The sequence below is a fragment of the Oncorhynchus mykiss genome, chromosome 16 (genome assembly GCF_013265735.2).
Source record: "Oncorhynchus mykiss isolate Arlee chromosome 16, USDA_OmykA_1.1, whole genome shotgun sequence".
NCBI classification, from domain to species: domain Eukaryota; kingdom Metazoa; phylum Chordata; class Actinopteri; order Salmoniformes; family Salmonidae; genus Oncorhynchus; species Oncorhynchus mykiss.
In genome coordinates this window covers 40,782,842-40,805,824 of record NC_048580.1, presented here as the reverse complement: position 1 = coordinate 40,805,824, position 22,983 = coordinate 40,782,842, and the positions used below count along the sequence as shown (strand labels likewise).

The following is a 22,983-nucleotide window of genomic DNA, read 5'->3' as shown; positions in this document are numbered from 1 at the left end:
ACTAACAGGGCTGAGCTTGCTTTATGCAGGGTTTCATCATGTAGGCCACATATGTCAGAGTCAAGGCCCGCGGGCCACATCCGGCCCGCAAGAAGGTTTTTTACGGCCCCTGGGATGATCTTGATTTATTATTAGAACCGGCCCGCAGCAAGCCGGCAGCCCGCAGATCTTTTACACGCACCAATACTACATTTCCCACAATGCAAAGGTGACGCACCGAGCAGTAGGCTGCTTCATTTCAATATTTATTGGCACAGCAGTCGTCAGCATCACAGTAAAATTAACTTTCAGATACCCATCAAAAATGGCAAAACGGAAGGTGGATACTGAGAACCGGGGGTTTCAAACAAGGTGGGAGTCGGAGTATATGTTCACGAAGGTAGCTGGAAAACCTGTGTGTCTTCTGTGTGGAGAAAGTGTGGCGGTACTGAAAGAGTATAATCTGAGACGACATTATGAAACGAAACACGCGGACACACACGCGGACGCAACTGTCAAGGCCAGTTTTATTTTGGCAGAAGAGATCGCTAAATCAGCCCGGCCATTTACGGAGGGGGATTTCATCAAAAACTGCATGATTAAAGTTTGTGACGAAGTTTGCCCAGAAAAAAGGCAACTCTTTTTAAATGTGAGTCTGAGCAGAAACACCATTGCCGAGAGAGTAGACCAGTTGTCCATCAATCTAAAAGAGCAGCTTGTGAAAAAGGGAAAAGATTTTATTGCATATTCCTTGGCTGTGGATGAGAGCACCGACATTTCTGACATTGCCCAGTTGTCAATTTTCATCCGCGGAGTGGACTCCAACCTAAGCGTGACAGAGGAGTTTTTGGCTTTACGTCCTATGCATGGCACAACTACGGGGCATGATTTGTATGAAGAGGTGTCAAGATGTGTAAATGAGATGGAGCTGCCTTGGGAAAAACTTGTGGGTTTGACAACCGACGGAGCACCTGCGATGTGTGGACACAGGAGCGGACTGGTGGCGAAGATACGGGAAAAGATGCAAGAGGAAAACGCGACAGGTGAGCTGACAGCTTATCATTGTATCATACACCAGGAAGCGTTGTGCGGTAAAGCCTTGAAAATGGAGCATGTAATGAGCATCATCACGCGCACAGTTAACTTTATCAGAGCCAAAGGTTTGAATCACCGCCAGTTCAAGGCATTTCTGACGGAGTTAGAAACGGAGCATGGTGATTTGCCTTATCACACAGAGGTGCGATGGCTAAGCCAGGGAAAGGTGCTTCAAAGATGTTTCGAGCTTCGTGAGGAGATTTGTCTGTTCTTGGACAGCAAAGGGAAAGACACAACACAACTCCGAGACGAAATGTTTCTGTGTGAAATGGCTTTTCTGTGTGACATTACGAGTCATCTGAATGCAATAAACTTGCAGCTGCAGGGTCGGGATCGTGTCATCTCTGATATGTACAGTACAGTGAAGGCATTTAAAACCAAACTGACTCTGTGGGAGACGCAGATGCGGAAAGAAAATTTGAGCCACTTTCCCAGCTGCCAGACCATGAAAGAGAAGCTCTCTACCAGTGCGTTCCCGAGCACACAGTTGGCTGATAAAATAGGTATGCTTGCCGCTGACTTTCGACGCCGATTTGCTGACTTTGAAGCACAAAAAAGCAGGTTGGAACTGCTCGGTAACCCATTTGCTGTTGACGTGGAAAGCTCACCACCAAACCTCCAAATGGAGTTGATTGACCTCCAATGCAATGATGCACTGAGGGCAAAATATGCGGCAGTGGGTGCTGCGGAGTTCGCCCGTTTCCTCCCCGGCACAATGCCCCAGCTGCGCATCCAGGCTGCTCAAACGTTGTCTATGTTTGGCAGCACATACCTGTGTGAACAACTGTTTTCTTTGATGAACCTGAACAAAACATCACACAGAAGTTGACTTACTGCTGAACACCTCCACTCAATTCTGAGGATTTCTTCAGCTCAGAGCCTTACCCCGAACATTGATGAACTTGTGGAAAAGATGGGACACCACCAAGTATCACCCTCAACCTCAAACAAGTGAACATTACTGTGCAATCACATATTTAGAGTTTTTACTCAGTTCAAGTTTAAAAGTTAAAATTTAATATTTGTTTTCACTGCATGTTACTTCTCCTTAAACAAAGTGTTGTTTTTGATTAATAGATTTTTGCACTTTATTTTTTTGTATTTCAATCCAATTATATTTTAAAAATATTTCAGTTGAGTGGATGATAGAAAATTGCTATTATTGTTTTTTCTTTGAAGTAAATTTAGCCCACTTTTGCTAAAATAGAAAATATAGTCTACTGATGGTGCCTTGAATACCGGTTTCTTTCATTTAATGTTCATGTTATGGGGATATTTATATAAAGGAAATTTGTCTTTTGTGTCTGTTGAAAATTAAAGATTACTGACAGAGCCATAAGAAAATATTGCTTTATTTATTTGATCATATTGTAATATATTTGTTAGGTTTTCAGTAGGTTCAATTAGGTTCACTAGACTATATGCGTCATTTAAAATTTTTTCAATGAACATTCGAACAGTCCGGCCCTCGTCTTGTAGCTGATTTTTTTATTTGGCCCTCCGTCCATTTGACTTTGACACCCCTGATGTAGGCCTTTGCATCGTTAATTTAAAAGTTACTCACACAGTATGTCATCACTATTGGTGTGTGGATTTAATTCCAGTCCATAATTTGATTGCTAAGGTCTAGGTAGCCTAGCCACCTGAAGTTCGAACATAAACCAGATTTGATCACATTTTCTTTTAACACAGGCCTATTTTAGGCTGTAAATGCATAACGTTTCCACTGGCCAGAGGGGATCAGCGCTCATAGTCTTCTCTAGGCTATGTGCTCTGGTGGTAATAGGCTTCTCTAGGCTATGTGCTCTGGTGGTAATAGGCTTCGATAGTTTTTATACATTTTGTATTTTTCTGTTTTTCTCGTCTTGTGGCTGCTTCCCGAAACACACAACGAGCCCCGCCCTCTGACACTCAAGCTGCGCGGTTTCTCCTCTGTTAGATTCACTTAAGGCGCCCGCATGCTAATCACCTGAAACCGCTCAAAAAAGTGTGTGCATATTAAGACATTTTGTGAGGTTTTGGACTTCGGTGAGGGCTGTTCGAGTGTGTGTGTGTGTGTGTGTGTGTGTGTACACACGCGCGCGCGCAAGCCGAAATCTTCGCCCCTTCGTCTGTGATTGGTCAACAGTAGAGATTCCACTGTTTCTTACTGTTATTCTATTTCTATGATTCTAACAGTTTACCCTAGTGTATTTTTTTCCTAACCTACTATGGTTTGTATGACTCATTTCAGAAGGGTTGGTATTATGTTGGTCCAATATGTGTGTATTCTGCTTCTACTTATATTTGGATAAAAGTGAACCAAGCTGCACACGTCCCTAAAAAGCTAGAAGCAACTGTTAAAGCACATCCTGCTAATTCAAAAATGGTGCCAATGTTTTGTTTTTGTTTCCTCTGCAGATCTGTGTCCTCCTCTTCACCTGCCTCTACATTCTGTCCTACCTCATCCTCACTCATTTCAAGAAGAATGCGGACTATGTCACGGGTGAGTATGGGTTTGAGGTTGACCGATTCATCGGAATGACCAATTTTTTTTAAATTAGGGACGATTTCAAGTTTTCATAACAATCGCTAATCAGCATTTTTGGGTGCTGATTACATTGCACTCCACGAGGAGACTGCCTAGCAGGCTGACCACCTGTGCAGCAAGGAGCCAAGGTAAGTTGCTAGCTAGCATCAAAAGGATCTTATAAAAATCTATCAATCTTAACATAATCACTAGTTAACTACACATGCTTGATATTACTAGCTTGTCCTGCGTTGCATATAATCAATGCGGTGCCTGTTAATTTATCATCGAATCACAGCCTACTTTGCCAAACGGGTGGTGATTTAATAAGCGCATTTGCGAAAAAAGCACTGTCGTTGTAGTTGCGAACTCTCTGAAGACCATTTCTTCCTAACAAAGACCTTAATTAATTTGCCAGAATTTTACATAATTATGACATAACATTGAAGGTTGTGCAATGTAACAGCAATATTTAGACTTAATCTTGCCGCCCATTCGATAAATCAGATCAGATAATAGCTTCTCATGCTTTCGCCGAAAAGCATTTTAAAAATCTGACTTGTTGGCTAGATTCACAACGAGTGTAGCTTTAATTCAATAGCCTGCATGTGTATTTTGATGAACGTTTGAGTTTTAACGAGTACATTTAGCATTTAGCGTAGCGCATTTGCATTTCCAGGTGCCTACTTGAGACATCTGCGTCTCAAGTAGGAGCAAGAAGTTAATCGCTATCGGCTTTTTTTTGGTCCTCCGATTATCGGTATCTGCGTTGAAAAATCATAATCGGTCGACCTCTAGTATGGATATGTTTTCCTAGTCCCCCCCAAAAAGGACCTCAGTCTGGCTTTCAACTTACTCTTGAAAGTTGCAATAGTAGAATGCACAACGTGTAATTTCGAAACTGGGACAATGCTGGGGGAAAAGGCCCAAAAAAGTATACAGACAATGGCTTTATCAAACAACACTGTTTCATGACGCATCAGTGACATGTCAGGATGTTTTGAAACGATTACTGCTTTGCATACAAGCCGGTGAATTATATGCGTTACAGCTGGATGAGTCAACAGACTGGGCCTGGCACAGCTCCCGGTATATGTCTGTTACATTTATGGAGTGTCAATTAAGGAAGACATCCTCTTCTACAAACCACTGGAAACCAGGACAACAGGAGAGGATCTTTTTAAAGTACTGGACAGCTTTGTGACATCAAATGGACTTTGGTGGTCAAGATGTGTTGGTATCTGTACTGATAGTGCAAAAGCCATGACATGGAGACCTAGTGGAATGTCAAGTGAAGAGGCGACTCCGGGATGCAGGCCTTTTTTATTCTTTTTTATTGGCCAGTCTAAGATGGCTTTTTCTTTGCAACTGCCTAGAAGGCCATCATCCCGGAGTCGCCTCTTCACTGTTGACGTTGAGACTGGTACCTTTTTAATGAAGCTGCCACTTGAGGACTTGTGAGGCGTCTGTTTCTCAAACCAGACACTCCAATGTATTTGTCCTCTTGCTCAGTTGTGCACCGGGGCCTCCCGCTCTATTCTGGTTAGAGCCAGTTTGCGCTGTTCTGTGAAGGGATTAGTACACAGCGTTGCCAAGAACCTGAAGATCTCGTGCAATCTCTTGCATGGAATAGTCTTCATTTCTCAGAACAAGAATAGACTGACGAGTTTCAGAAGAAAATGATTTCTTTCTGGCAATTTTGAGCCTGTAATCGAACTCATAAATTGTGATGCTCCAGATACTCAACTAGTCTAAAGACTAGTTTTATTGCTTCTTTAATCAGAACAACAGTTTTCAGCTGTGCTAACATAATTGCAATGGTTTTCTAATGCTCAATTAGCCTTTTAATAGATTAACTTGAATTAGCTAATGCAACGTGCCATTGGAACACAGTGACGGTTGCTGATAATTAGCCTCTGTACACCTATGTAGATATTCCATAAAAAATCTGCCGTTTTCCAGCTACAATAGTAATTTACAACATTAACAATGTCTACACTGTATTTCTGATCCATTTTAATGGACAAAAAATGTGCTTTTCTTTCAAAAACAAGGACATTTCTAAGTGACCCCAAACTTTTGAACGGTCTCTCTCTGTCCATAGGCCATCATTGTAATTAATAATTTGTTCTTCACTGACTTGCTTAGTTTAAAAAATAACACGCGTACAGTACCAGTCAAGTTTGGACACCTACTCATTCAGGGTTTTTATTTTTACTATTTTCTACATTGTGGAATAATAGCGAAGACATCAAAAACTATGAATAACACATATGGAATCATGTGGTAACCAAACAAATGTTTTATCAAAATATATTTTAGGTTCTTCAAAGGAGCCATCCTTGGCCTTGACGACAGCTTTGCACAGCGTTCACCTGGAATGCTTTTCCAACGGTCTTGAAGGAGTTAGCAAGTGCTTGTCAAATTGTGACTGAGAGACTGACGTGGACAGCCTACGTGATAAAGCAAAGCCGAGCTCATGCCTTTTCAAGCGACTTTTTTCATATCATTAGTCACGTCATGCTATGTATTAAATATCAAAACATATAGCCCAATGTTTGTAGAACTGAAGTTACATGAATAACTCTAAATTTAAGCATATAGGAGTGCCCATTACGTTTGTTAGCTGCATGTGTGCACTCCCTCCAAATTGTTTGGTGAAAATATCCTTTCTATTTTATTCATATCATGTTTCTTTAGACCGGTCTTAAATAATGGATTTATTGTGAAGGTTTATGCTATATTTCATCGATTTACAATACTTTTCTCAAATGTAGATGTTCCAAAGGACTGCATTTGTGACTTCTGTGTGTGGAAGCCAGGAGCTGATAAATTAGTTTAACGGTCAATTACCGTGAGACTGACCCCAGTTATTTGCTTGACAATCACCAACTGATGACATTTTCGTGACAGCCCTAATCCTATGAGTTGAACGTTGGAAGTGTGGCTGTGCAAATGCAATTTGGTTTATGTACCTTATGTAATCGCTCCAGTAAAGTCTGGTTATTGAAAAACCGCTGTAGCACATCCGCATCCAACATAACAAGTCTGGCCTGTAGCTGTTTGGAGGTGGGCCAGCCCACTGAGCCGGGCCAGCCAGTGGGTTTTGGAACGAGTCAGCTAAACCTGTTCTGCGTTACGAGTACAGTGTTATTTCCAATGAATGGCCACCGCGGTCAGTCAATACCACCAGCAGAGCATTTGTGCCTCGCAGCTTAATGGTGTGATGTTGAAGATGTGAATCAATTCCGATGCTACGAACTGATTTCTCTTGCTCCCAGTACATGTCCCCCCCCCCACACACACACACACACTTCAGTTCCTCCTCCTGACCTATACAGACTCTTGTTCTGTTGTGTCTTGAACACGGTGTACTCCGTATATCTCTATTTTTGAGGCCAACTACTTATTTCCCCTCTGGCCGTGTTGATCGGCGCTACCTTAGTTTCTTACCGATATCTCTTTCTAAGTATATCCCTCCTCCAGACACTCTAGGCAACATACTTTGCCCCGACACAATTTCAACTCTTATGTCTGGGTAAATGGGTTGTGTTGACAAGAGGCTCGCTTGCCTGTTGGTTTAGCTGTGACGCACTCACTTGTATGTTTTCTGCCGTTTTCCAGGTGACGTTGAAGATGCGACCGCCAACAAAATTGCGTAAGTGAAGAGACCTAATGATTTAACTGACCTAGCAAGCAGTCTGTGATTAGAGTGGCTGTGTGTGAGCAGAGTATTTGAGCTAGTATCTGAGTTGCTGTGACCTACGAGGTGACACAACTTGGTCTGTGTGACTGTCCTCCTTGCTCTTTGTCCTTACACACTGATATTCCTTTCCTCCCTCCCCACCCAGAGCAACTAGCATCCAAAACACACAATACTGTGTTGTCCAAATGACATAAAAACACAATGTGCGTTGATCACTCTACAGACACCCTCGTTCTCTCTCTTCCTGTCTAGGCTGTGGCTGTGTACGTTTACCCTCTCTGTGGCAGTGTGCGCTGTGCTGCTCCTCCCCATCTCCATCCTGTCCAATGAGGTGCTGCTCATCTTCCCTCACAGCTACTACATGCAGTGGCTCAACGGATCGCTCATTCACGGTACTGATCCACGTTTACACCCCAATACCGCTCCACGTTTACACCACAACACCCAATACCGCTCCACGTTTACACCACAACACCCAATACCGCTCCACGTTTACACCACAACACCCAATACCGCTCCACGTTTACACCACAACACCCAATACCGCTCCACGTTTACAACCCATAGTCGTTCGTTCATTGTCAGAGCGCCCGTAGCCCCAAACCTCACACACCAGTCTGTTTTAACTACATTTTGAAGTGTTGCTAGTCAATGGGCTCCAAAACGAATGATTCATTACTATGGTTTTGGGAACCTTGCACCGTTGCCTGTTATGTAATAATAAGCCATGGTGTGTCTATCACAGAAATGAAACGTGAGCTCCACAAACCAGCAGTTGAAGGGAAGTGGGGCCCCAAATATAACATTGTCCACTCTAGTCCCTCTTGCTTATTTCCATTGAGCTTTACAGGTTCCTGTGTTCTGTATACCCCCCAAAAAAGTGTTTCCCTAAACGGCGAGGCTGCGCCTCACTGTGGTGGTCGTGTTTGTTGCTGGGTTTCTATCCCTTTTATGATATTACCTAACTTTTTGTAATGAAATGTTTTGACCATCTCTTCTCTTTCTCTCCATCATCAGGCTTATGGAACCTAGTGTTCCTGTTCTCCAACCTGTCCCTGGTCTTCCTCATGCCCTTCGCCTACTTTTTCACCGAGTCGGAGGGCTTCGTGGGCTGTAAGAAGGGGGTGATGGCGCGGGTGTATGAGACGGCGGTGGTGCTGCTGCTGCTCACTCTGCTGGTGCTGGGCATGGTGTGGGTGTTTGTGGCTCTGCTAAACAACCACAGCGCCAGGGAGAGCCTCTATGGTGAGTTGATCTTTGCTTTTCATTCAAGCCATTTTTGCAACTGTTAATTTATTGAATTGGTGTCCTTTTTGTTAATTTTTTTGGGGGGGGAACCATGTATCAAAGTCCTTTTTTCTAATGACCTGTTGTCTCCCATCTCAGACATGTGGGAGTACTATCTCCCTTACCTCTACTCTGCCATCTCTCTGTGTGGAGTGCTGCTGCTGCTATGTGAGGCCACCTCCACTATGTCTCGTCCATCTGCCGTACTGGCTGCTTAACTTGTGATGTGTCTGAATGCTGCCTGACACCTCTTCCTGTCTCCTTGCAGTGTGCACTCCCTTCGGGCTGTCCCGCATGTTCAGCGTCACCGGGAGCCTACTGGTCAAACCACGGGTGAGTGATAATCCACAAACGTTTTCTCCAGTATGCAGACAATAACCGAACACGGGTGACATTGTTATATCTTTGGTATTTTATTAGGGTCCCCATTAGCTGTTGCAAAAGCAGCAGCAACTCTTCCTGGGGTCCACATGAAACACAATACAGAACCTCAATAGACAAGAACGGCTCAAGGACAGAACTACATACATTTTTAAAGGCACAGAGCCTACATATCAATGGATACACACAAACTATCTAGGTGAAATAGGGGAGAGGCGTTGTGTTGCTTTATCTGTTTTTTGAAACCAGGTTTGCTGTTTATTTGAGCAATATGAGATGGAAAGAAGTTCCATGCAATAAGGGCTCTATATAATACTGTGTGTTTTCTTGAATTTGTTCTGGATTTGGGTGACGAGATCCCTGGTGGCATGTCTGGTTGGATAAGTGTGTGTGTGTGTGTGTGTGTGTGTGTGTATTAGAGCTGTGTGCAACTTGACTATGTAAACCATTTTTGGGATATCGTTGACAATAACATAACACTAATGACTCGATGACATCCAATCCCCTGTGTTTCCTCAGCTGTTGGAGAATGTGGAGGTGGAGATGAACTGTGCTGCGTTCGAGGAGGCTTCGCTCTCTAGGACACTCAACCGTGAGTGGGCCAGCGACCATGGGCTACAATAGTCTCTCAACATGGGACAATTGAATGCATTTCTATTCGGAATCGTACACTGCCTGTACCCACACGTCCATGACTCATCCTAGAGGAGGTGGTGTTGACCGTGCTCTGTTCCTTGTAGGGGGTAGCACGGCATGCTGGGTCAGTGTGAACGTGGAACCTTTGAGGACGCAGTACCTCGGCGTCCAGGCCAAACGAATCGCCCTCGGTAAGACCGTCGGTCTATGAGAATAATACTGTGTTTTTATTAGATTCTCTTGACTTACTAGGGTTGGATCAAATTCATTGGAAGATTATACAACATTGCTGGATTTCATTCGGGCATTAGAATTTTTTTCCCAGGAATAGCTTCACTGCTGACCGGGAGACTGACAGCGTTGTCTACAGTGGTCCTTGTCCTCATCATTCTCTCTCCCCCAGAGATGCGGAGGAGAGCGTCACCATGGCAGCGGAACCTGTTCTACCCTCTGGCCATGCTGCTGCTCCTAGCTCTGACGGTGGCCTGCGTGTTGATGGTTTGTTTCCATGTTCTGGAGCTCCTGTTCGACGAGACGGCCATGCCCAGTGGAATGGGGGTGAGAGGACTCTACCAAGGGGAATAAGGGACGGCGTGAGCTGGAAGGGGCTTTGTATGGATTATTCTCGACAGCCCGCTGTTGATTTTATAGCATGTAGGGCGTTTACACACTCTGCCCAATGTGGGTGAAAGCACGCTTTGGTGGTAATTTTTTCCATTCGTTAGGTTTTAAAATAAATTTTTACCGTGATAAGTATGATCACGCTCTGAATCGTTCCGTGAGGTCTTTCTTTAGCATATCATTTAACATTATATCCTAAATGTCTGATTTCCTAACTTAATACATCTGATCATAAGCACTGAGCTCTGATCATTTAAAAGAGCTGTGCAGCTTTCTTGCCAAAACGTTTGAGGATTTTGCATTCTGGTCGGCGTCATTGCCCGTTGTTTCCATGGGTCGCAAACCGTTATTTAAGCTCTCGTCATGCCAATTTAAGGCTTAGAAAATAGAAATCTTGTGGTACACTTAGTGCTCCGTTGACATTTTTAGAGAGATGCTTGTTTTTGTAAGAACATGTGAACAGTGTAGACCAAAATGTCTCAACATCGACATCCATCTGGCCTATTGTTTCATGTCCCCCGGATTTGAGAAGTGAGCCTGTCGAGTAGCCTTCATTCTGGCACAGCGTCCAGCCTAGCTCCCGCGATGCTTTTTACCACATTTCCTTTTTAAAATGTTTATTTTCGCTGGCCTCCGTTTCATTTAGTCAGCCTAATTTTGACTTTCCTACTACGGTTAAAAACTCCAATAACTTGAACGGATTAGGATCGAGACAGTCTGGACTGTTGATTTTCTTAGTGGATTATCTCCACAATAAAACAAATCATTTAACCCATTGGTCAAAATGGTTTTTTATTGGACACCCTATAACCGGGGTACTTAGCCTAGGAGGTCCCGCAGCCTGCTGGTTTTCTGTTCCACCTGATAATTAATTGCACACACCTGGTGTCCCGGGTCTAAATTGGTCCCTGATTAGAGGGGAACAACTAAAAAAATGCAGGGGAACTGGCTTCAAGGTCCAGAGTTGCGTTTTGAGGGCCTATGGCATGAGTTTACTCCTACCTGTAAAGATATGTTGAATTCTAGCGATGCACATTGACCTATTGCCTCTGTAATGTTGACCCTGAATAGCCTGTTCTATGTTGAGTGACTGAAGGCCATATCTTTCATATAGATTTTAAGACTAAACAATTCTAAGGACATAAACTTGCGGGGGGAGGGTACCATTTATTTTTTTATACAGGATAACCGATTTGCATTGATGGTATGTTTCCTCTGCGTGGTAGGACCCTCGCCTGGGGACGGCTTCCTTCTCCATGTTTGGTTCTCTGGGAGCAGCGGTGCAGGTGGTCCTCATCCTGTACCTGATGGTGTCGTCTGTGGTGGGCTTCTACAGCTCTCCTCTCTTCACCTCCCTGCTGCCCCGCTCTCAGGACACCAACCTCACACAGATCATTGGGAACTGTGTGTCTCTTCTGGTCCTCAGCTCAGCACTGCCGGTCTTCTCTCGCACTCTGGGTAAGAGCCCCCCCCCGATCCCCAGGTTGAGTTTCTAGATTCTTGTCGTCTCGTGTGGTTGAACAAAAAAAGAGATGTGTAGACCCCCACAGTGGTATCATAATACCCATGAAACCTAGTGGTCAAACAGGGAAATGGTTCCAATCGTTTCCCCAACATAAATGTTTCCTATAGGGGATTTTAGAAACACCTAAAGTAAGGGCTGTGTTTCCTGTCGGCTTACCCTGACATGACGTTTTGATTACCAGGTAAATCTCTCTCGTACAAAGGTGACTTATCAATTGTTTTTATTTCTTTATTTAACCTTTATTTAACTAGGCAAGTTGGTCCAAATTGTTATTAACAATGACGGCCCAGGAACAGTGGGTTAACTGCCTTGTTCAGGGGCAGAACGACAGATTTTTACCTTGTCAGTTTTGGGGATTCGATCTAGCAACCTTTCGGTTACTGGCCCAACTAGGCTACCTGCCCTCACACCCAGGGTAAGCCTACACGAGAAGCAGCCCTTATTTCAAGTGTTTCTAAAATCCCCTATTGGAAACGTTTATGGTATAAAAACAATTGGAACCATTTCCCCGTTTGACCACTAGGTTTTTGGTGTATTACGACACCACCACTGTGGGGCTCTATTGCCTACTGACTGAGAGCTTCTGGTTGTAGTATAATTTCTGAACACAAGAGGGCATGTGTATGCAGTCAATCACTATGAACACTGTGACCTTGGCCATGGTCAAGTACTGTGCTTCAGAAATGCACCCTTCTTTCCTTCCACTCTAGAAGTATTCACAGATCTGAATCGGATGGATTAGTGAAAGTAATATGGATTTGAACTTTATTTGTCCATGGGGGGGTGAAGATATGCTGAGTAGTTTATAGTGTCAAACTAATCACATTCTGTCTCTGACCTGTTCTTCAGGGATCACACGGTTTGACCTCCTGGGAGACTTTGGGAGATATAACTGGCTGGGGAACTTCCACATAGTGTTCTTGTACAACATACTGTTTGCCGGCCTCACCTCTGCCTGCCTCATCAACACTCTCACCTGGGCTGTGCAGGGAGAACTCATACGTGCCTTCGGTACGTAACGCAATCAATCAAGTATTTATAAAGCCAGGAATATGTCTATGAACCTGATACCTGCCTTTCTATGTTTAGATGTTCGAGTCCATACTTTTGTATCACTTCACATCTTCAACTTAAAGTCATGTTTAAATTGACTAGATGATTTGTCCACCTATCTTGGCTGTAGTCGACTCCCACAATCCGTTTTTGGATATGCATCTTTCTTAGGTATTTGGTAGTCATATTGTGTTACTTTCATTATGCAGTAGAAGGGTTGTGCCAGCTGCCAATAGTCGGTGTGTTTTCAGAGTGACTGAACTGTGAGCTAGCTTCCAAGGTGTTCTCTTCCCAGCTCTGGGCCTGGCCATGTTTCCCAATGGGTTGGTCTCCTTTCCTCAGATAGAAAGGCCTATACAATTCTCTCAGGAAAGAGGGGAGTAGGAGTCCCCTAGGGGCCTGTGGGCCTGGCTGCTGGGCCCCCTCCCGGGCCCCCCACACACACTCGCCCTCTGCCCCTCCACCCAACACAAACAGTTCGGCGCGTAGAGCCATGGACACGCACCCCCCCCTTCCTCACGGGATAGATAGCATCTCTCCTCAACCGCTACCTCCCCAACAGCTTTTGTTCTGTTCTGTGATTGATGGACTTTCTTTGCACCCAAACTAGCCTTTTTTTAAAATATTTTATTTTTCTCACACTGTCGGTGGTAATCATGCCATTTCGTTCCACTGTCGGTGTTAACCGTAAGTGTTATGTCTCCACAGGTCTCCACAAACTTCCTCTGACAGTGTCCCGCACAACCATCCCCCTCAAGCTCCTCCTGGCAAATGGCCTGTCAAAGATCCAGTGACTGACATTCCCTTGACCAATCAACCGTGATCTTTAATCCCGACTGGGACCTGAGCCCCCTGGATAGCATTCCCATTGGACCAAAGGCACCTTGTCTTCAGTCCTCCAGTCAATCTGTGTCTGGATCACCAAAATGAAGAGACCGGAGTGGAGGATTAGAAGTGCAGTTTGGACAATGACGCAGTAGAGCTCTGCTCACTGACCAATACAAGTTGACTTGGGGAACAAACTTAAACGGTCTCGCTTTTTCACTACAGTACTGGGGTGCTATTGAAATCACTGTGCAGTAATCTGAGGCAAAAATGATAAATTCTGGAACTGCTAAAATAATCTTGAACTGAATGGGATCTTATCAGGGTTTTTAGGTCATGGCTAGAAGGGATTCAACTATTGTCAGATATTACTTTTCGTAGCAGGTTAGGAGAAGGGTTGGGGTTAGTTAAAATGTTTTTAAAAATCTGCTTTTGACGTTAATTTGAGAAAAGCTGGGTCCCTTCTAGCCATGACCGGGTTCTTGTTGACCTTGTGACATCATACAGTACATCCTGGATGTCCTAATGCCTTATGAGAAACTCACAATGGGTTCGAGAGGTGGCGGTGGGACCGACTTACTTTGCTCTTTGGACACGCACGTGTAAAAGTCAGCAAATCTATTTTTGGAACATTACGTTGCAACTGACATTTCCTTTTCCTGATCAGGGGTTGAGCGGTTGAGTCCTCTCTCTGCCTCCCCTCTCCCCACGCTTTCCTCTCTCTCTCTCGTGTAAGACTATTTCTGGGCCTCACTCCTTTGAATCCCACTTCCATTTCTTTTTAAGACTCCTTGTCTGTCTGTAATGGTGTTGTGTCCGTTAATGAGAGGATGTTTTTAAACCTGGGTATTTTACATGCCTTGACCTTCACATAGTGGAGGAAGAGAAGGGGACAGGACAGGGTTGTGTTCATTATGTTACGGCTTAAAGCATTTTGCAACAAAAGAAAATGAGCGTTTCAGTTCTCTTCCATTTGGTGCCGGACGAACACAACCCAGGATTTGTTTTAAACTGATGACATTGAATTAGTGAACAATGTATGAAAAGATACCTGAACACAAAGGGGAAAATAGACAAGGGAGGTTATTGGTTGTATAATGGCATTTCTGTTCCCTTTAAAAAAGAAGCATTAAGGAGCTTCCTTAATGCAAATTAACACTAGTGTGTCCTGCCTTGGACCAATCATACTGTGAATAGCTTGTTAATGTTCAAGTGCAATACTGTTTACGCTCCACTGCCAATTCCCATGACCTGTTTTTCCTGAACTTTTATATTAGAATAATATAAATTAATGATCTCTAGCGGTTTTTATTTTAGATCTCTTTATCGTGATCCTGTGTCGTGCTTTTCCTTTGCTGTATCAGCATGTATGTTAAGTTTGTTTTAATTGTTGTTATTAGCTGTTAGACAATCAGTTCCTTTCTCTGTCACCAGCAGGGGGCAGGGTCTCCCAAACTCACCGGCAGCCTTCTGAAACTTGCCCTGAGGTTCTGTCGGAGAACCTTCCGTCCTTAGGGCAATGGTTCTGTTTGGTCAGTCATTGCACATAGTGTTGACTCATTTTATGTCGCGTGACAAGTATTTAGAGTCTATTGTTTGGGTAGCAAACAGTTTTTTATGGTTTACTTTTAGTGCTCTAAAACGTTTTGATGTTGTAGAATGTATGTATTTTTTCATGAGCCGTGGAGAAAATTACATTTTTCTATACATGAACTGACTTGTCTGATATCTATGGATTGGTATGAGTAATAAGACTGTTAGAGTGCAGTTATATAGTAGTTTATCTATACATGATCAGGTGTCATTATCCAGCCTGTCCCACTTTGTGTGGGCGTTTGCTGGCACGTCTGTCCCCCCTGTGCGGTTTACGTCTGCCCCCCCCCCCGTGCTGTTTGTCTATCCTGTGCGTGTACGTCTGTGTCCCCCTGTGCGGTTTACGTCTGTCCAGTGCGTGTACGTCTGCCCCCTCTGTGCGGTTTACGCCTGCCCCCCCGCCCTCTGTGCGGTTTACGTCTGCCCACCCCCGTGCTGTTTATGTCTATCCTGTGCGTGTGCGTCTGTGTCCCTCTGTGCGGTTTACGTCTATCCTGTGCGTGTACGTCTGCCCCCCCTGTGCGGTTTACGTCTGTGTCCCCCTGTGCGGTTTACGTCTGTGTCCCCCTGTGCGGTTTACGTCTGTGTCCCCCTGTGCGGTTTACGTCTGTGTCCCCCTGTGCGGTTTACGTCTGTGTCCCCCTGTGCGGTTTACGTCTGTGTCCCCCTGTGCGGGTTACAGCTGTGTCCCCCTGTGCGGTTTACAGCTGTGTCCCCCTGTGCGGTTTACAGCTGTGTCCCCCTGTGCGGTTTACGTCTGCCCGTCCCCCTGTGCGGTTTACAGCTGTGTCCCCCTGTGCGGTTTACGTCTGCCCGTCCCCCTGTGCGGTTTACAGCTGTGTCCCCCTGTGCGGTTTACAGCTGTGTCCCCCTGTGCGGTTTACAGCTGTGTCCCCCTGTGCGGTTTACAGCTGTGTCCCCCTGTGCGGTTTACAGCTGTGTCCCCCTGTGCGGTTTACAGCTGTGTCCCCCTGTGCGGTTTACAGCTGTGTCCCCCTGTGCGGTTTACAGCTGTGTCCCCCTGTGCGGTTTACAGCTGTGTCCCCCTGTGCGGTTTACAGCTGTGTCCCCCTGTGCGGTTTACGTCTGCCCGTCCCCCTGTGCGGTTTACGTCTGCCCGTCCCCCTGTGCGGTTTACGTCTGCCCGTCCCCCTGTGCGGTTTACGTCTGCCCGTCCCCCTGTGCGGTTTACAGCTGTGTCCCCCTGTGCGGTTTATGTCTGCCCGTCCCCCTGTGCGGTTTACAGCTGTGTCCCCCTGTACGGTTTACGTCTGTGTCCCCCTGTGCGGTTTACGTCTGCCCGTCCCCCTGTGCGGTTTACAGCTCTGTCCCCCTGTGCGGTTTACGTCTGCCCGTCCCCCTGTGCGGTTTACAGCTGTGTCCCCCTGTGCGGTTTACAGCTGTGTCCCCCTGTGCGGTTTACAGCTGTGTCCCCCTGTGCGGTTTACAGCTGTGTCCCCCTGTGCGGTTTACAGCTGTGTCCCCCTGTGCGGTTTACAGCTGTGTCCCCCTGTGCGGTTTACAGCTGTGTCCCCCTGTGCGGTTTACAGCTGTGTCCCCCTGTGCGGTTTACAGCTGTGTCCCCCTGTGCGGTTTACAGCTGTGTCCCCCTGTGCGGTTTACAGCTGTGTCCCCCTGTGCGGTTTACAGCTGTGTCCCCCTGTGCGGTTTACGTCTGCCCGTCCCCCTGTGCGGTTTACAGCTGTGTCCCCCTGTGCGGTTTACGTCTGCCCGTCCCCCTGTGCGGTTTACAGCTGTGTCCCCCTGTGCGGTTTATGTCTGCCCGTCCCCCTGTGCGGTTTACAGCTGTGTCCCCCTGTGCGGTTTACGTCTGCCCGTCCCCCTGTGCGGTTTACAGCTGTGTCCCCCTGTGCGGTTTACAGCTGTGTCCCCCTGTGCGGTTTACAGCTGTGTCCCCCTGTGCGGTTTACAGCTGTGTCCCCCTGTGCGGTTTACAGCTGTGTCCCCCTGTGCGGTTTACAGCTGTGTCCCCCTGTGCGGTTTACAGCTGTGTCCCCCTGTGCGGTTTACAGCTGTGTCCCCCTGTGCGGTTTACAGCTGTGTCCCCCTGTGCGGTTTACGTCTGCCCGTCCCCCTGTGCGGTTTACAGCTGTGTCCCCCTGTACGGTTTACGTCTGCCCGTCCCCCTGTGCGGTTTACAGCTGTGTCCCCCTGTGCGGTTTACGTCTGCCCGTCCCCCTGTGCGGTTTACAGCTGTGTCCCCCTGTGCGGTTTACGTCTGCCCGTCCCCCTGTACGGTTTACGTCTGTGTCCCCCTGTGCGGTTTACGTCTGCCCGTCCCCCTGTGCGGTTTACAGCTCTGTCCCCCTGTGCGGTTTACGTCTGCCCGTCCCCCTGTGCGGTTTACAGCTGTGTCCCCCTGTGCGGTTTACAGCTGTGTCCCCCTGTGCGGTTTACAGCTGTGTCCCCCTGTGCGGTTTACAGCTGTGTCCCCCTGTGCGGTTTACAGCTGTGTCCCCCTGTGCGGTTTACAGCTGTGTCCCCCTGTGCGGTTTACAGCTGTGTCCCCCTGTGCGGTTTACAGCTGTGTCCCCCTGTGCGGTTTACAGCTGTGTCCCCCTGTGCGGTTTACAGCTGTGTCCCCCTGTGCGGTTTACAGCTGTGTCCCCCTGTGCGGTTTACAGCTGTGTCCCCCTGTGCGGTTTACAGCTGTGTCCCCCTGTGCGGTTTACAGCTGTGTCCCCCTGTGCGGTTTACGTCTGCCCGTCCCCCTGTGCGGTTTACGTCTGCCCGTCCCCCTGTGCGGTTTACGTCTGCCCGTCCCCCTGTGCGGTTTACGTCTGCCCGTCCCCCTGTGCGGTTTACAGCTGTGTCCCCATGTGCGGTTTGTCTGTCCTGTGCGTGTCTGTCTCCCTGTCCCACCACCATTTGTTGCCTTGCTTTAATCAGGCCCAGAAGAAAGCCGTTGTATTTTGGCCCGTCTGTCATCGGAGGCCGTCCCTGATAACGCTATAACCAACGTTTCCTCCACTCGGATGCCACCGCCAGATAAAAAAAAAAAGGCCAAATCAAGAGGAGAGGCGACGCTCTCGCTTTCTCTCACCTCCACCCACTCCCCCTTTCTTCCATCTGTTTTCCTGGCATATTATTCATTTCCTCTTTTGGAGGCAGAAAAAGAACCCGGTTCTGATTCATGACTCCTTGATTTTTGTTTGCATTTCTTTTTCTTGTTTTCTTTTGTTTGATGTTTTTTAAATGAGCTGTCTTTTTGTTTTTGTGTTGCCTTTTCCTCCGCTAAAAGGGAGTTTAAAGTCTAAATGTTCCCGTAATGCTACTTACTGTACATATCAGAGGCTTGGTGTGCCCTGTGGGTTGTAGGCACACACCACTGAGACATGTCAGTTAATGAATACAGGATTGATATTAATTAGGTTTGTTCTGGGTGTTTCTGTGTGGGAGTCTGTCTGTGCATCCACTTCTACTGTTCACATTTCATTGACCCCTTCTTCCACACACACACACACACACACACACACACACACACACCCACACACCCAACCAACCAACCAACCAACCAACCAACCTAATTAATTTAGTGAATGTGCAACCTAGACTAGTGAAATTGTTGCAAAGCCACAAGTAATGGCAACTCTTGTTCGTCACAATAAGGCGTTTTGAGTTGCTGCGTTAAGATTCTTAATTCTAGGAAATTGAGAGGATTTGATAGTTGGGATTTTGTATTACAATGTCATGACTTGGAACAACTGGCAGAGAAGGAAAGCAACCAGATCAATGCTCTTAAGTGTTCCTGCAAAGAACCTATCACATGTTAACGCCTTTCAGTTTAGCCATGAAAATGCTGGACAATTTGGTACTATTATAGTCTAGATTAAACATTCTGATAATTGCAAGTCTAGAAATGGAAACAAACAATTCTCTATCCTGGAATTTAGAGAACCATTTTCTCTCCATATGGTTGCGATACATATACACTGAGTGTATAAAAGATTTTAAGAATACCTTCCTGATATTGGAATCCACATGGTGTAGAAAGCGTTTCACAGGGATGCTGGCCCATGTTGACTCCAATGCTTCCCACAGTTGTGTCAAATTGGCTGGATGTCCTGTTGGGTGGTGGACCGTTCTTGATACGCACGGGAAACCTGAGTGTGGAAAAACCAAGCAGCGTTGCGGTTTTTGACAAACTGGTGCGCCTGGCACCTACTACCATACCTCGTTCAAAGGCACTTCCATTTTGTTCTTGCCCATTCACCCTCTGGATGGCACACATACACAATCCATGTCTCGATTGTGTCGAGGCTTAAAAATGTAACATGTCTCCTCTTCATCAACACTGATTTTGAAGTGTATTTAACAAGTGACATCAACAAGGGATCATAGTTTTCACCTGGTCAGTCTGTCACAGAAAGAACAGGTGTTATTTTGATTAAAAATGAGCAAATAAGACTGTATACAATAATGAACTACATTGCTCCGTATTTGTTGTTTTGCCTGATCTTTATCAAGGGTGCCAATAATTGCGCACCTGACTGTACATGCATATAGCCTTTGTGTTTGTAATGCACTGAGCTATGCGCTCCACTGAACATGTTGCCATTGACCCTGAACTTAAACCTCACCTTATGTGTAAACAAACACAGCTAGAACTATGCCATGAGGTCTAGGTCTGGACTCACCCAATTCTTTGTTCAAATACTAGTTTGTGTTTACTGAAACACTGAGGAAGTTGGATATTGTAGTACTGTCTGTATGTTTAGTGTTTTTCACTAGTTTAGATACCTGGCAGTTGGTTTTAGTTGTAAATGAAGGTTCACGGGTCAAAGGTTGGTGGTTGCAACGCTGGTCCTAAAAAATTCACTGGAGAGAAGAGGGTGCGGATTTCACTTTTATTCTCTTATTTGTGGCGCCACCCACCCAGAGCTTACTTAAAAAATAAATAAAATGAATAAATTACTTGGAGGTAAGTTGACTGTCTCAACCTTGATTCCACTGAAACGTGTGACGTTAGAATAGCACCTCCCAACAGGAAAATAAAGAGCCTTGATATCGTAGTGCAGAGGCCGCCCAGTTGGGGTCTCAACTTACTGTTGCAAGTTAGAATGGTAGAATACCAAAAGTTGCAATTTTGAAATGTGGTTGTGCGTCATCAGTTTCTCTTATGTCAGTCATTGATAGACAATTAGCCCATGTCAGCTCGCATAGTTTAGCGGCCAGCTTTCTAAACAAATGTAGCAATCTAAAATGTTTTATCGTGGTTGAATTACCAGCCGTGGGGCCCCCCATTTAGTTTTGTCAGCTATGTGGGGTGGGAGGGGTTGATGTTGGTACGCAGACCCTTGAGCAACTGCACCCCTTCATGAGTTTTTTTTTTTGTTTGTTTTTTGTGGCCCCCACTCCCATCAAAGTTGCCCATCCCTGTTGCAGTGGCTCTGCAATCAAAGAAGTGTCACGTTCAGTAATGTAACTAAATACACAGCATTTGACTGCTAGTTCAGCATCCATAGGACCATATCGGAGACAAAACAGGAGTGGGGAGACGGGCAGCGTGTATAACGGGATAAGATAGGCTATCTTTATTGTCAAAACACAAGAATGAAGGTGGGGGGGGGGGGGGAAGACACAGATTAGCTTTCCTGACAGCCGGCCGTTTGATGTGCGTGCCAAAGTGCATTAGGGTTCTATTCTTCCCGCTGTTAGCTGACTGGCGACACACAGAGCTGCTCACAGGAAAAGGCGAGACTTTCGTGCTAATCAACTGATAATGGCGGTCACACTGTCCGTTTGCCACGGCTGGACTGGCGGCAGGCGGACCCTCATCCTGCGAGCACACTCGCGGCACACTTCCTTCACACACTGGACTGGCGGGCTGGCAGGCCTCTGATCCATACATATACGTCCATAAACCATCAGTAAAACACATGCGCATCTAGTAGTGGACTGACGTTTAACACAGTAAATACTCAGGACCCTGATTCAGCCTAGTCTTGGACTACAAAGTTAAAGATTCATCATTGAGTATGTTTTTTTTTCAGTCCAGAACTAGGCTTAAATCTCTGCCTGGGTAAACCAGCCTTTAGAATGACAGAACCCTTGAGGTGGGTAGCAACCAACTCATTCAAGGGGACACCTTGCCTGATGTCTGCGATCTAAACGATGAAGCTGTGTAGAGTGTGGTCATACATAGGCCTACTGTATGGTGTGGAGGACAGCTGCAACTGGTATAGTATCAGGTATAGATAGAGCTCTATATGACTGATTGTTATAGAAGTATGCATGACCTCCGACCTGTTTGTTTGGGCCAGGAAGTTCCACCCTGGCCCGCTATTGTCCAGTCTGATGTAGCATCAAGTCCCAACAAAGTATGCAACTATAGTGTTTGTTTGTGCTTGCGTACACCTGTGTGTGTGTGTGTGTATAGTGCATTTGGAAAGTATTCAGACCCCTTGACATTTTCCACATTTTACATGAGCCTTTTTCTAAAATGGATTAAATTGTTGTTTTTTTACATCAATTTACACCCCATAATGATACATTTGCTATTTAAAAAAATAAAAAATTAACCTTTATTTTACTAGGCAAGTCAGTTAAGAACAAATTCTTATTTACAATGACGGCCTAGGAACAGTGGGTTAACTGCCTGTTCAGGGGCAGAACGACAGATTTGTACCTTGTCAGCTCGGGGGTTTGAACTTGCAACCTTCCGGTTACTAGTCCAACGCTCTAACCACTAGCTACCCTGCCACCCTACCTAAGTATTAAGACTCTTTACTCAGTACTTTGTTGAAGCACCTTTTGGCAGGAATTACAGCCTCAAGTTTTCTTAGGTATAATGCTACAGGCTTGGCACACCTGTATTTGGGGAATTTCTCCCATTTCATTTCTGAAGATCCAGTCAAGCTCGATCAGGTTGGATGGGGAGCGTTGCTGCACAGCTATTTTCAAGTCTCTCCAGAGATGTCCAATCGGGTTCAAGTCTGGGCTCTGGCTGGGCCACTGAAGGACATTTAGAGACTTGTCCCGAAGCCACTCCTGCATTGTCTTGGCTGTGTGCTTATGGTCGTTGTCCTGTTGGAAAGTGAACCTTCGCCCCAGTCTTGAAGTCCTGAGTGCTCTCGAGACGGTTTTCATCAAAGATCTCTGTACTTTGCTCCGTTTATCTTTCCCTCGATCCTCACTAGTCTTCCAGTCCCTGCCACTGAAAAACATGCCCAAAGCATGATGCTGTCACCACCATGCTTCCCCGTGGGTATGGTGCCAGGTTTCCTCCAGACGTGACGCTTGGTATACAGGCTAAAGAGTTCAATGTTGGTTTCATCAGACCAGATAATCTTGTTTCTCATGGTCTGAGTCCTTTAGGTTCCTTTTGGCAAACTCCAAGTGGGCTGTCATGTGCCTTACTGAAGAGTGGCTTTTGTCTGGCCAATCTACCATAAAGGCCTTATTTGTGAAGTGCTGCAGAGATGGTTGTCCGTCTGGAAGGTTCTCCCATCTCCACAGAGGAACTCTGGAGCTCTGTCAGTGACCTTTGGGTTCTTGGTCAACTCCCTTACCAAGGCCCTTTTCTCCCGATTGCTCAGTTTGGCCAGGCGGCCAGCTCTAGGAAGTGTCTCGGTAGTTCCAAACTTCTTCATTTAAAAATGGAGGCCACTGTTCTTGGAGCTTCAATGCTGCAAACATTTTTGGGGACCCTTTCCCAGATCTGTGCCTCGACACAATCCTGTCTCGGAGCTCTACATACAATTCCTTCGACCTCATGGCTTGATTTTGCTCTGACATGCACTGTCAACTGTG

General features: G+C 45.9%; 1 protein-coding gene across 3 annotated transcripts in view; it reads left to right on the top strand.

The window, feature by feature from the left end:
• LOC110491969 (limb region 1 homolog-like protein) overlaps nt 1-15,330 on the top strand; it is a 40,134-nt gene extending 24,804 nt beyond the window's left edge. For 2 of the 3 annotated variants that reach the window (XM_021565877.2, XM_021565876.2), the window contains 12 exons: nt 3,475-3,559; nt 7,208-7,241; nt 7,542-7,681; nt 8,307-8,534; nt 8,676-8,744; nt 8,845-8,909; nt 9,477-9,549; nt 9,698-9,784; nt 9,997-10,151; nt 11,441-11,672; nt 12,589-12,750; nt 13,501-15,330. In XM_021565877.2, the coding sequence (XP_021421552.1) occupies nt 3,475-3,559; nt 7,208-7,241; nt 7,542-7,681; nt 8,307-8,534; nt 8,676-8,744; nt 8,845-8,909; nt 9,477-9,549; nt 9,698-9,784; nt 9,997-10,151; nt 11,441-11,672; nt 12,589-12,750; nt 13,501-13,586 (1,416 nt within the window). In that variant the 3' untranslated portion in view covers nt 13,587-15,330. The remainder of the gene's footprint in view (nt 1-3,474; nt 3,560-7,207; nt 7,242-7,541; nt 7,682-8,306; nt 8,535-8,675; nt 8,745-8,844; nt 8,910-9,476; nt 9,550-9,697; nt 9,785-9,996; nt 10,152-11,440; nt 11,673-12,588; nt 12,751-13,500) is intronic. The other variant, XM_036946880.1, reaches the window with a different exon arrangement.
• The last annotated feature ends 7,653 nt before the right edge of the window (nt 15,331-22,983 follow it).